At 39.4% G+C, this 15,191-nt stretch overlaps 1 protein-coding gene across 1 annotated transcript; it reads right to left on the bottom strand.

Moving 5' to 3' along the window:
• Positions 1-3,178: 3,178 nt before the first annotated feature.
• On the bottom strand, positions 3,179-15,002 carry LOC147056072 (aminopeptidase N-like). The gene is made up of 21 exons (XM_085914305.1): positions 14,682-15,002; positions 13,929-14,235; positions 12,538-12,680; positions 12,323-12,459; positions 11,384-11,510; positions 10,766-10,920; positions 10,149-10,262; positions 9,905-10,048; positions 9,716-9,781; positions 9,250-9,315; positions 8,550-8,725; positions 8,193-8,269; positions 7,309-7,442; positions 7,169-7,224; positions 6,649-6,796; positions 6,162-6,253; positions 5,721-5,828; positions 5,471-5,638; positions 5,251-5,391; positions 4,150-4,231; positions 3,179-3,829 (listed from the first exon to the last, which is right to left on the bottom strand). Exons 1-21 carry the CDS (start codon positions 14,986-14,988, stop codon positions 3,674-3,676), a joined length of 2,904 nt encoding a protein of 967 aa, XP_085770431.1. The 5' UTR covers positions 14,989-15,002; the 3' UTR covers positions 3,179-3,673.
• Between the last annotated feature and the right edge of the window lie 189 nt (positions 15,003-15,191).

The following is a 15,191-nucleotide window of genomic DNA, read 5'->3' on the forward strand; positions in this document are numbered from 1 at the left end:
GACAAAAGCCACACTGCTCCTCCTGAATCCGAGGCTCGACCTCCCGACGGATCCTCCTCTCCAGCACCCCTGAATAGACCTTACCAGGGAGGCTGAGGAGTGTGATTCCCCTGTAATTGGAACACACCCTCCGGTCCCCCTTCTTAAAGAGGGGAACCACCACCTCAGTCTGCCAATCCAGAGGCACCGTCCCTGATGTCCACGCAATGCTGTAGAGGCGTGTCAGCCATGACAGCCCCACAACATCCAGAGCCTTTAAAAACTCCGGGCGGATCTCATCCACCCCCGGGGCCTTGCCACCGAGGAGTTTTTTAACTACCTCAGTGACTTCGACCTCAGAGATTGGAGAGTCCGCCTCAGAGTCCTCAGGCCCTGCTTCCACAATGGAAGGTGTGTCGGTGGAATTGAGGAGGTCCTCGAAGTATTCCCCCCACCGACTCACGACATCCCGAGTCGAGGTCAGCAGCACACCATCTCCACTGTAAACAGTGTTGACCGTGCACTGCTTCCCCCTCCTGAGACGCCGGATGGTGGACCAGAATTTCCTCGAAGCCGTCCGGAAGTCATTCTCCATAGCCTCGCCAAACTCCTCCCACGCCCGGGTTTTTGCCTCAGCAACCGCCGAAGCCGCGTTCTGCTTGGCCATCCGGTACCTGTCAGCTGCCTCCGGAGTCCCGCAGGCCAAAACGGCCCTATAGGACTCCTTTTTCAGCTTGACGGCATCCCTTACCGCCAGTGTCCACCAGCGGGTTCGGGGATTGCCGCCACGACAGGCACCAACAACAGTCAGGACCCACCCCCCCACCCGAGGGCGCAGGGAGGCTACCCTCTCGCTCACCGGGGTGAACCCCAATGTGCAGGCGCCCAGCCGGGGGGGCAATAAGTATGCCAAAACCTGCTCGGCGCCTCTCACCGTGGGCAACTCCAGAGTGGAAGAGAGTCCAGCCCCTCTCGAGAGGGCTTGTACCAGAGCCCAAACTATGTGTGGAGGCAAGTCCGACTATGTCTAGTCGGAACCTTTCTGCCTCACACACCAGCTCGGGCTCCTTTCCAGCCAGAGAGGTGACATTCCATGTCCCTAGAGCCAGCCTCTGCAGCCGGGGATCGGACCGCCAAGGTCCCCGCCTTTGGCCGCCGCCCAGCTCACTATGCACCCGACCCCTTTGGCCCCTCCTATAGGTGGTGAGCCCATTGGAAGGGGGACCCACGTTTTCTTTTCGGGCTATGCCCGACCGGACCCCATGAGCGAAGGCCCGGCCACCAGGCGCTCGCCTTCGAGCCCCACCTCCAGGCCTGGCTCCAGAGAGGGGCCCCGGTGACCCGCGTCACCGAGGGAAAACGACATTCATATATTTTATTCATCATAAGGGGTCTTCTGAGCCGTGCTTTGTCTGGCCCCTCACCTAGGACCCTTCTGCCATGGGTGACCCTACCAGGGGCATGAAGCCCCAGACAACATGGCTCCTAGGATCATAGGGGCACGCAAACCCCTCCACCACGATAAGGTGACGACTCACGGAAGGGTGTATCCAATACACACATGATTAAATATCTGGGCTAAATTTAATGTTGAGTAATAATTCTCAAGTATTTCTTAATAAGGAAGGGGTGTTTTGAGACTTGTGAGTGTACGTATTTCTTTGCAAATTTACTGACAAACAATGCTTGTTATTTAATCCTAAAACAATTATTGAGGTGGTGACTGGTGACCCAACTAACCAAGCAACTCAGTCTAGCGTATTTTCCGGACTAAAAGGCGCACCTATAAACCTAAAATTTTCTCAAAAGCCGATAGTGCGCCTTATATATGGACCAAATTCCTCAATTTAAACTGGCCCGAAGCATTGTGTCATGAAATCCATCATAAGTGGCCCACTGAAGACTATGAATCATGAATTAAAAAGATTTTGGATCATTATTTTTATAATTATGTGGTAATCTTTTGCGTCTGAAGTTGAAATAAAAAAGATAAAATGGAGAATGATTTGATTTGGATTAAAAATCTGACATGATGCATTAATGGTGCGCCTTATAGTCCGGTGCGCCTTATATAAGGACAATGATTTAAAATGGGCCATTCATTGAAGATGCGCCTTATTATCCGGTCCGCCTTATAGTCTGAAAAATACGGTACATGAAAAGAATGAAAAAAAGATCTCTTATCAACATCACTAAACTGTTAAACATCTCCTGAGCAACAATCATACCTGTCCCAAGGAGCGACAGCATGATCACCTTCATCTCCTCCTGACAGGGCAATAGTCCACAGAGTGATAATGGTTGCTACTGAGACAAAGGCTAAAAGGACACACAGAATACAAAACTTGCTGACCCGGCGTCTTTTCTCCATCACCTGATCAACAAGACACAGAATGTTCAAAGGCTCAAACACATAAGTCACAATGTGTAATTAAAGCAAAAGGCGAATATATCCAAAGCACACTTACTTCGCAGGGCTTCAGATCCAAAATGACAAAAATCAAGTGAAAGTCATCACTACAGTTTTGCTCCCTTGCTCAGTCCTCTCACTGTTTGCAAGGGAATGGATGACGTATTTGGACAGAGGAGTGAATAAACAGCTGATAACCATTGACTCGAGGGAGCAATAAGTGGTTTACAATGTTTTTTTAACAATGTCCACGGCATGTTCCCACGGCCTCATAAAATTTAAAGATGTGTTGCCTTTGTCACAGTGATCATAGCTCAGTCTTTACTTATCCCCATCGAAAATTTGAGTTTGACATAAACAATGCTGCGAGTATTGATTTAGTGCAATTTTTAGCATAGTGAGCAAGATATTACCATTTTTCTTTTTAGTAAAATTGTGAAATCTAAGTTTACCGCTATAATGTATGACAATGTAACATCAACTTTATTAATGTGGGTTTATTTTAGGGATTAAATTGTAACATTAAATATGCATCATTAGCATGCACTTGAACAGACCACTAACACAGTACTATCACATGCAGTATCATCACTAGTTGTTGACCGTTTGATGACCAATGTAATAATTTTTATGGTCCACAATAAATGGATTTTAGTACCTTGAGAGTTATGTATAACAAAACCAATTACATATATCTCACATATACACACCAAAATTGTTTCTTTTGTTTGTTTGACATAAATTAATTGTGTAGCATTCCGCTTAGGGGGAAATGAATGGCAAAATGAGTAAATAGAGACATATTTATTGGAGAAAGATAATAGAATTAAATTTTACAAAACAAAGCTTGAGTATACATGATAAATGCAATAAAAATAAATAATGGAATTACAGCATCCATATTGGTCATCAAACCACCTGTCTTAAAATTGTTTCTCATTTTACGCTTGACTGACAAAACATTCCAGAAGGTGCAGTATATAGTTTTTAAGTTAAGTTTTATTCTTTCAAATCATGTAATAGGGTGATCCTGTAATGAATAATTAAAAACAAATTGACTTGCAAAGTTGTCCTTACAAATGAAAACATTCAATCATTTATTTATTTACAATAGGACTGGCAAAATAGTCCAACAAAAATCTTAAATTGAGGTCGTAATATTTGCAAGGGCAGAAAACACCCAACAGATGTGCCTACTCTGTCAAGTTGAAAGTATCGACAACAGCTTAAAAAGATACTTTGTTCAACAATAGATGTTATAATTGATGAAAAGTGAAGGCATCATTAAGATTTTGTTTCATCTTGGAACCACTTTAGGACACTATCCTTGTTGTCTGCTATCCACTTCATGTTGGCGATGGTTCTCTCAATGGACTGATCCACTGCCAGGGTCCCAGAGCCAAAACCAACCTCTGCATTATCTGCTTTGAACTGCTTTAGCTACAATGGTAAAGAAAACGTCCATTATTATTACAAATTATGGTAACACTTATGAAGTTATGTTGAGCAGAATAAGAAATTAGTTTACAGAAGTGCTTGTTTGCCACAAAAACAGACAGCAAGTGAAAATGTGCTTGACAGTAACATCTCATTGTTATCATTACGGTATCTAAATATTAGGTTGTTTTACCATGTCTGGTGGTGACCCAAACGAGTCTACGTAATTGCAGGATTGACAGAAAGAAATCATGTTGTGGCTAAATGTGTACCGTAAAGGAATGACTGTTTCAACCTGTTAGATTAGCTAAAAACAATCTAACCTGTTGAAGCTCAAAATCACTGGAAAATCGTTTGGTGACTCCGTTAATGAGGTTGGAAAACGAAAAAGATCCACCTCCATATCTGTAAGTGAAGGAAGACAAGAATTTACTTCGTTATTTTGTTACACTTTTACAAACAGTATCAATCAAACAGTAATAGTAATGGTACAAAAGAATTGATCTAGACAGGAATATGTTTAATATAATTTAAATAAATAACTATAGAAAAAAAAGAAAATGTACTTAATATGGTAATATTGTTTTCAATAAAACAGACAAAGTGATTGTGTAATTTTTGTTTATTAGTATGTATGTCTGAGTAATCAGCCAGCAATGTTAATATAAGTAAAAAAGATAAATAAATGTAGCATTGCATCTTTTTGTGAAACCCTATGATTCATTTTTGAAACTCTACTTGGTACTTTCAGTCTTTAATCTTTTCTTTAAGTTTGGAGGTCAACGTTTTTAAGTTGTGCATTTGTGGAAGGAACGTTATTTTTAACATACTAAAACTGAATGCAATGAATGGACACTACACAACTCATGAGCCTATTTAAATATGAGGCGGTAAAACCAAGCAATAATACTAACAGAAAAAAAAAATCAAGGATAACGTGCATTGTAAATGAAACTAATTGATAAAATGCAAAGATTTGAAAAATAAACTTAGCCATATTATGTTCAAGGTTCTTGAACAATATGAATGTAATGCTGAAAAGACACATTGAACCCTTCAAACAAATGATCAAAAGTTGAGTTTAAAGTACCGGATTGATTCTTAACTTGAACAAGCTGCACTTGCCCAGAGAGCAGAGTTTGAATTACAACAAGGCTCACAATGATCCGGGCTATAAAGCTGCCATTCTATTTTTATGTGAAATGAAGAGAGACCGTTTAATTGCTTTAAGCTTGTTTAGTCGAATTTCAGGTAAATAAGTTCCTTGACATATCATATAATTTAGTGGCTACAACAATGGCAAGCGTTTACACTGGGCCGTAAAGTTGACTTCAGCAATTTGAAACAGTCACGTTGTGAACATGAATGATGAGCAGACATCATTTGTCAAAACAAGAAATTAAAAAGCTCGACTTTATACTCACTGGGTAAAAATGTATGACCAACGAGCCCTGACAAAGTCCCATGCAAGAGATTGACCAATCACGTTGTTGGCAATGTAGACAATGGTGGAGGTAGCATCCTGCTTTCGGATCAAGGTGGAATTCAGCGTGGACTCCAAGTACCTGAGGAGACCCCACCAAATTCATTCGCGTTGTTCAAGTAAAAGCATGCTGTACTGTATAATAGTAGTCTAGAACGTACCTATTGAGCAGCCAAGGCTGCTTTGTACAAGCCAAAGCAGCACGGAGTTTTTCAGCTTCAGTTGCAATGGTAGCGTTTTGAAATTCAGACCAAGCAAAGTCCCACTCTTTAGCACCTCCTGCTGCGATGGCATTGCAGTATACAGTGGAACGTAGGTTGGGGTGGATTCTGGACAGTGATAGTGTAAATCAGAAACAGCAATGATAGCAAATCAGAAATACAAAATGGACACATCTTGCTATTCACGTACGGGTTTCTTTTCTCATCCATCCATTGCTTGAACCATGCTTTGGTCAGGTCTTGACATTCTTGATGGCCCGTCCTGCAGGCCAGACTGATGGCATTCACCTGATTGTACCTGAAAGGTAATCCAAAATTAGGAAGAAGGGCTGAAGAATATATTGGTATTGGAAGTGTTGAAGGCTCAACGTCTGCCTATAGGTCAAACAAAAGATCAGCATTGAAAGCTGAACAGTTGTGAGTATGGATAACAACAGTCATTACGATTGAAAAAGGGAAATTCAATGAATAATCCGCTCGCCACGTTGTAGCCAGCAATACATGAAATGTAATTGAATAAAGTTGGTGTTATTTACTTCAAGTCTCATTGGTCTTCTCTAATACACAATGCGATAGATTATGTCATTGGCTCCTGGAGCAAAAACAAACCTTTATTTCAATCTATACTCACTGGTCCATGTGTCCTTCTGGTACTTTTGCCCAATTTTCAGTTAGGTCCTTGAAGTAGTTAAACAGTTGGATGACCTGCTTCTTTAAATAATCCTGAAACAAACAAGAATGATCTTGAATTAGTTGAGGAACATGGAAGAGATCATATTAAGATATGCATATAGCACACCGCATACAAGATACACGACACATTCTGCAAGTGTGGCAACATCTGCTGCTAAAATGTTTGTGGGAATATTTACCATTATTTTTGTTAAGCAGAACATTCCAGTATGTGAAATCATAGGGTGTGCATGTTTGTGGGCCAGTGAATGACTTCATTATCAAACTCCATACACGCCTTGTTTGGCCTTGCCAAACTTTTTCCACATTGTTTATTTCCAAAATATTTATTCGGAGGCAGATAACCAGGGATTATTTGATTAAAAGTCATGTTTTAGGTATTGGAGAGCATTAATTGAATTTTTAATGAATGGAAGAAACCCCACCTGCATGGGACCATAAACCTCACTACGATCAAACATGAGGTAGAAGAAGTCCAGGTTGTTCAGGGCTGACTCCCAGGGCATGTATTCCCTCTCCTCATTCAGATACTTTGTGGTTTCAAGAGCCAGCACAGTGGGGATGATCTTTGCCCTTGTGGAGTTTAAAGCATTGTGAAAAGAAGTATAACATAACAGTAGAGTTTTTTAATACTGTATATCAGGATTAATATAGTCAAATTGAGCAAACTTCCTGGGTCGGTCCAATTTTAAACCCTGTGGCTGAGTGAGTGAGTGAGTGAGTGAGTGAGTGAGTGAGTGAGTGAGTGAGTGAGTGAGTGAGTGAGTGAGTGAGTGAGTGAGTGAGTGAGTGAGTGAGTGAGTGAGTGAGTTGGTGAGTGAGTGAGTGAGTGAGTGAGTGAGTGAGTGAGTGAGTGAGTGAGTGAGTGAGTGAGTGAGTGAGTGAGTGAGTGAGTGAGTGAGTGAGTGAGTGAGTGAGTGAGTGAGTGAGTGAGTGAGTGATTACCTTGCCAAATTGAAAGCATCATCCACTAACTGAGCTCTGTTGATCACCGGTATAGTCTTGAGACAACAGAAAAAGAGTTATCACTTGACTAAAATGAATCAAAAAAGTATACAGAAGTATGATGTCATGAACTGTCTTACTCTGTGAGTGGTCTTCAGGACCGCCAGAAGTTTGTTCCAGTTGCCTTGGTCATAGTTAACTCTGTAGTAACCCACCACATTGAGATTGGCCAGGAGCCAATCAGAGTCTGATAACTTCATTGACGCTTCCATATCTGGAGAGGAAAATGTAACATTAAACATTTCCCAGCAATTTGAAGCAGCTCCCCTCATTCCCTTTAAATTAAACACAGGAGAGGTGCAGAAATACACTCAACTGAGTCCATGGGAAGTGTGCAAAATATGTTTCTAAGGAACTGCAAGCAGACCTCCAGGGATGGAGGACGTAAAGTTGGTCACTGTGATCACCAATGTGAAGTAGGCCCGCTGATAATAATGATGCTTTTAAATAATAGATCTTAACAATGATTAATTAAAAGGTTACATGAATGGTTTCCACCACACATATCCATGGACCCCATCGAATCCATTAAACGTTACACCACTTGTGCTTCAACTTGAACCTACGCCAAGCTTGTCCTAAGTCTGTGTACTGTCAGGTGTGCTGGGCGGTGTAAAAGAAAACAACCTTGATCTGTCAGAACGCCCAGGTTTTTTTTCAGCATGTGCATGTCTACAAAAAGAGAGCCCATAGTGTCTACTATTTTGGTAACAACATATTTTTGTATTGATGAATTTACTATAATTTTTAAATTGTATAATGGATGTGAAGATCTATTACCACTTTGTTTTTACCCTACCAGTAGTAGATGTTTCATAATATGTGGTTGCAATCAAATGCAGGAGAAATTATAAGGGCTATGATGACATGATGTTATGATCATTTTAGTATAATTTTGCATTTTCAAGCCTAATCCTGACCTTGCCCAGATGAAAATTTGCTTAAAACTACTTATGCTATTTACCTTTTTCACTAGTTAACCAAAATCGATCTTGGGTGACTCCAGTCTTCATCCACCTGATGGGTACAATCCATTTATAGCTGCAAAAGACAGATGATACAAATTTGTTGAACCACTACCAAAATCATTTTATGCCTTTCTTTGCAGTTAATTACACCAGTAATTATATGCACTGAATTGATTTTCTATTTCTGAAACATAGTTATAGGTTTGTTTATTAATTGATTTTTGAGTGTAGATTTTTACAAGTTTTTATCTGTTGACTCGGATTAAATAATGGAGATGAAAATGATTTGCAAAGTAATTAGCCTGTAGTTGGATGATCTAATTTTTAAAAATATTACAACTGAACATAATTACTTGTAGGGAGATGGTACAGTAACTTCAGAATCGGGATCCAGGAGAAAATGTTCCTGTGTTATAACTCCATTTGTTGCATTGATTGTAACCACGGGAAAGCCCATCTGCAGCACCCATGTATTCATGATGTTGTGAACACTTTGGGGAAGATCAACAGGACCAGCACTGTCAACAGCCTGCAGAGACATAACAGTTTCATTGTTCAATTGACTTGCATATTTACACGACCTTTGACCGCTGCATTTTACCCATCACAGTGACCACACACTGCTGTTGGCACCCATTGGGACAGAAGGCTGATTAAGCACCCAAGGATGGATCTTTGTTCATCTGTTTATGCCAGTGCAGTGACAGGCAAAACAATTCAATCATCTTTTAATCAATTAACCTTAGTATCAATCTTTCTAATGCAAATTATAGCCTTGTAATAAAGTTTGGGAAGCACAAATCTACACCCATTGAGCATCAACTTGGAAAAACAACTATTCTCATATGAACCAAGCCAAGACATTAGAGGAAATTTCTCTGGTGGGGGCGGCATCTACATGGGGAGAGACAATTATTTCTTAATGTGGACAACACACACATTCATAAACTTGAACACAGCGGCTAAAAAAGAGGGCACCACTGTTTGAAGATTTAGGCTCCGAATGTATTGTTTTTCTATTCATGTATTTGATACATAAAAAAATATACTTGCCATTTGTAGATGTTTCCACAGGTCTGTATAAACCGCATTTCCAAATGCAAATTCAGCAAGATAGGTCTAAAGGGACATGGATAAAAATGGTAACTGTGGATAAATACTGCACAAATAAAAACATCAGGAATGCTGGTACAAACTGCAAAGTTGAATAAAAGGTGAATGTAATGTCATCGTAACTGTCTTTATTTTTAATTTGCACCTATTTTTAATTTGCAACTATGTACCTAAACAAATTCAAGTTGTAATAAAATAATGTACATAAGCGCAGCAGCTTGCTGGCATGATACGTTGCAATTTACATATGATCTGACTAACCGCGACTACTATCTGTGACGTCTCGACCAGCAAATAATCAAGAACATGAATGTGCATTAGCAAACCATTAAAGTAAAAATTCTCCAAAGCATCATGTGAGTATTCTTTAATTCATGTGGTAAATATTGGTCCAAGCACTCCTTACCCTGAGGCCCATTGTGAAGACATCTTCAGACAGGAAATCTGACAACATCCTCAGTACAGACGCTCCCTACAAATGAAGGAAAAAGGTGTAACTCTGAATACTTACCAAAATATTGCAGGTTTTTTTTTTCAGTTGTAGAGATTTTGAAAATTCACATGTATGTGTGAAAAACCGAATCGCCTAGGTTACCTTGCTATATGAAATGGCATCAAACAGCTCACTGATTTGTGCTGGCTTCTGGATATCTTCTTCTTTCGAGGACAAAGGGTGAGAGGAGGCCAAAGCATCAATGGCAAACACCCTGTGCATATCACTCAGCACAATAAGATCTTTCTGTTGAAAGGAATATTAAAAATAATCACAGTGCTTGATCAAAATCATCATCATCATTTAACGTGAGATTCAAGAGATCGAGTTGGAAAGCAATCCTTACCACATTCCACTGAGGTTCAGCTTCATGTGCTCCAAGGTACTCAACATATGAGGCAAAACCCTCATTTAGCCACAAGTCATTCCACCACCTCAATGTGACCAGATTCCCAAACCACTAAAGAGAACAAACAAATGGAGCTATTGAGGCAAACCTGGTATATATATATATATATATATATATATATATATGTATATAGTACATACCACCGTGCCACCCTAGATTTGACGGCTCATTGACATACAGGTTGTTGCTTTTAAAAAAAAAAAAAAAAAACTCTGAACTGAACTTGTCTGGACTTGGCTGGGGGACTGAGGGCGTACTCCTTTGGACCAAGTTTATGTACAGTATCCAACATGGGGTTGGGGTTTATTAACAAAAAACTGATAGATGTTAACTAAGGTTATCTGCTTGGAGTGCAAAACTATCAGGAAGCTAAGGCTAGCAATATACATAGCATGTCATACAGTCTCTGAATGAAATTTCCTCTCCTAATTACAGATTGTTCTTCTTTTTATTTATAATTGGCTTTGCCTAACTTCTCACATTTGAATCTAACACACTCTGGGCTTTTAGACCTTGCAGAAAAAGATGTGCTGTTAACCATTATCTGAACTAACCATATGAGCCAGTTCATGACTGATGATGGAAGCGATCCTCTCCTTGTTGCCGTTGGAGGAGACGTCTTTATCGTAGAGGAGAGCTGTCTCTCTATAGGTGATTAGACCCCAGTTCTCCATGGCTCCAGCATTAAAGTCTGGCAGGGCTATCTGATCTGTATTCAGTAAGAGTAAACAGCTGTATATTTGTAAAAGAAAACCTTTGAATGACTGCTTTTTCAGTTAAACATTGATCATTTATGACCAGGCACAATGCAGTTCCCAAACAAGTCATGAAAGACAACCACAAAGAAATAAAATGTTTACTGTGAGCTAATAAAAGTCCGGCATCTCTCAACTACTATGATAAATGAGACTAGAGTGCAACAAAGCAGTTTATGAAAAGTTATCGATAATGTTATCAATACCATTGGCCTTGTTGGTGAATTGACATAATGCAGCCCTTTTTTATAATATATGGTTTGATTTTCATTATTTTTAAGCTCATTCTGATAACAAATGTTTGCTATAATGGCTCCAATTGACCCTCACCTTTGCATAAATACAAAGCAGTAACATAACATCATGAGCCCCGAGACAAAAATTCCCTTTAAAGTAGAAGCAGTGCATTTGACATACCTGACTTGGGCAGGGGGTACGTGGAATTGTAATACCTCTCAAAAAACTTTAGAATTGGTCCAGTTTTGCTAAGAGCATACGCTCCTTGGCCAGCATCAATAGCAGACTTGCGGGCAAAGATCCGGATCTAAATCAACAAAACAAAACAGAACAGAAGCTAATGCGTAAATAAAACACAACTCACGAAGTGAAAAATTGATTTCCTCAAATTAAGATGGTTTAGAGCACATCTGTCTTCTTTAAATGCTAATAAAACGTAATTATGTAAAAAATTTGTCGAAGAGGGTAGAATACAGTTTTTTATTTTTAAGTTTTGCTGGATCTCTGTCAAACCGGGCAAAGAGTCGCATGAGACTTGGGAGCCGTGGGTTGCCCAGGCCTGTGGTGGTCTCGATCACAACTGTCATAATGCTAACTACTGAGAACATTCTGTCTTTCTAACATTTTATCAGTGGAATGGGAGAGTGCGTGTCACATGAGACGACAGATCATTATCACTCATCTGCTCAGTGAAGGACAGAGAATTCATTCTGTGCAAGAGTTTGACCTTTTTCTTTAAATAATTGTATTACAAAAGACAGACGAGAGTCAGCACTGACTATGCACTATTTTTAATGTTAATATTGTCTCATGTTTGTTCACTTAAGAGTGCTAAACTATTACTTTTATAGATGTTGATTGTCAACCTTTCGACCCTTAAAAACAGATTATTACCCTTTATGTGTTTTCTCACTGTTTCCAAATGAAGGTAAAAAAAAAAAAACATCCTGGAATGGATTCTTCTATTCTGTTTTAGGAGGTTCCATGACTATTTGCTTATGAACACTTGGTTTTGTTACTTGTTATAAAAATTAATTATGAACATTATACTTTAGTAAACTCAGCCATAAACATATAGATAGTAACACAACTGTTGGTATTGCTGGATTGAATAATTACCGTGACATCATCAATGGTGTTGGAGATATTGCCAAAGTCACTGACAATAAATGCCAAAAGATAGGTGGACATTTTCAGAGTTGGTTCAAATACTGTCTTCTGTAGAGTCTGTTCACCAATGACAATATTGCTTGTTTCTGCAGAATGGAATATGATGGATTAGAACAAATGAACATCAAAATAAGAAATAAACATAACAATAATCTGGATGAAACCTTTTGGTTCGCCATTTGAGAGTGCCACAGTTCCACTGTCATGTATCAGAGTGATGTTGAAAACGGCTTTCATAGCTGGCTCATCAAAACAAGGGAAGGCCTTCCTGGCATCTGTTGGCTGCATCTGAGTTGTTGCAACAACCCTAAACAGTAACAATTGCAATTACTGCATAAAATACTCATAAAACAGCTCTCTAATTCAGGTATGAAACAACCCAAAACTGGGTCGAATTGACCCAAGTTAAAGGGATCAGTCAAATCTTTGACCCAGCAGTTTTAAGGGTGATTGCCCAAACTTAAAAAAGAGATAGTTCAAATAATAATAGTTAAAATAGACAATGCATCACTTGGTTCAGAAAGGATTGAGGCAATTGTGGGTTATTTATCCACAGCACATTGGGTTGAGGGTTGACCGAGTACATTGGGTCGAGATTTTCATCCAACAAGGGCTAAAATGCATCCATTATCAAATATGTTACTGGTTATCAGTATACAGCAGCTATGCCTCAAGCAAATATAAATTTTACTTCCAATATTTTCTAAGAATTTACAGTGGTCAGAGGTCACTCAATACATTTGGCGCAGATTTTTACTTTACATTTTATTGCAGGCTTGAAATTGCCATATGGCATAAAGAACTACTGACTAGCCCTCCAACTGGAGGTTACACTCTTGAAACTACTGGGTCAAAAATAACTCACTTTTAGTCAAAAATTGGGAAGACCTGCTACTTGGGACAATTTGAGAATGTAACATTCACCCTGACCAGCAGTGTCAGTCGTCCAGTCCTCATCGATGTTTACTAAAATGGATTTATTTACTGAAAAAATGTACTTCAACTTCAGTACACTAAAATGTCAAAAATGGCGACCAGCTTCAGTTCTTCGGCCAATCAAATTCAATTTGGACCTAATCTTCAAGTCAATATGCAGGGTCAAAATAAAGAATGTAATCTTGGGTGAAAGTAACCCACTCTGCTAAAACTCCAAAAGATACCTAAGGAGTGGCAGAAGAAAACAACCCAGCATTTAATAGTGTATTCGAAACAAGTCTATTAGAGAGCAACAATATCTATTTTCTATAACATTTACTCTGTTCAGGGTTGCAACAAGACCCTCGAGTTTGGCCCATCTGATTTCAGGGAAAAGGTGAACTACACCCTCAAATACTGAATCAATCGCAGCGTGATTGTGATAAGAGTAATAGGTAGAAATTAATCCCATGCTAGTTAATCACAAATACAAGACCAAACGTGTTAAGAGCAATAAAGAATCATACTGATAAGAAAACAGATAAGCAAATGATTGTCTTGCACACGTGAACGCTTAACAAAGGGACATCCATTTTTTTCACTATATTTTACAAACATAAATAGAAACAAGTACACATACCTTGTCACTCCATTTTCCTTGTATTCACTTCTGTAGAAGCCTCCAAGGTCATCAGCCAGCTCTCCAGTAAAAATTGTGTGAAGAATGTACCGGTGGTCCTTCATCAGTTTATTGTCCAGTGTTATGACCAGATATTGAGTTTCTTTTTTGACCCAGGAGGATTCTATTGAGGGAGCTTTGATTTCACTATCCACAGCATTGAGCATTGCCAATTGCTCATTGTCTTGCTTGGTGTAGTTCAGTTTATTGGAGTGGATTAGAATCAGATTTGTCTCCTCAGCACACACAAACTCTACACTGGATTCACCTAGAATGACATTGAGTGTGATATGATGATAATAATATACACAAATATATATATATGAATCATTGCCCTTTTGATATTTTGAAAGTGTGTATTTGCAAGATCTTATCGGCGAGTCATTCTAATCAACTACATATTAGGGAAATTGGACATGGTTATATTTGGAAAGGATGTGAACAATTATGGACGTTTTTGTCAAACGAATTCGTAAAAAATAAATAAAAATAGTGATTTTATTTTAAATGAATACCATTCAGTATCAAATAAAAGACATAATTATTTATCAAATTCCATCACTTTGTGTTGGTGTTATTTTGATCTTGAGAGTCACAACACTGAACCCGTTTTTTAGGTGATACAATTTAGACTGGTCTAAAAATGAAAGCTGGTCCCCGGGAGCAGTCTTGAGAAGATTTGATACATTTTTTAATAAAACAAAACCACTTTACCTGTAAAAATGTAGAGTCCAGTCTTCGGATCTGGAGTAAGCCGAGGCCACAGTGTGATGTGATAACGTTCTGGTACCAGGCTTTTGGGCAGTCGATATCTGTCCCAAGCATTGTTGGACGGTGCAGTTGTGGGGGTGGCAGGGGGCTTGATTGTCGTTCCTCCATTTGTTGGGGAGACTTGATTCTCATGTTTTGCCTTTTCTTGGGAATAAACAACACTCAATGCTATTATAGTGGCTACAGCCCCAGCTCCAAGAATAATACAAACTACCCCAACGCTTTTACTGATAAAGAACCCTTTCCCCATTTCTCTGCCTGAAGTTGAACCCCACTCAGAAACGGAGCATGCAACAGAGAAAAGGTCAGCTTTTATATGTGGCCCTGCAAAGCATTCCTCCTCCCTTTTTTCCTGTAGCAGCCAAGCAGGTGATGCATTAACAGGGACAGTGACCCAAGGAGATCATTACTATAACAAATACTAACAATATGCAATAACTTGTTGCTGCTTAC

This window comes from Syngnathus leptorhynchus, chromosome 6 (assembly GCF_054491065.1).
Source record: "Syngnathus leptorhynchus isolate UIUO chromosome 6, UIUO_Slep, whole genome shotgun sequence".
NCBI lineage: Eukaryota > Metazoa > Chordata > Actinopteri > Syngnathiformes > Syngnathidae > Syngnathus > Syngnathus leptorhynchus.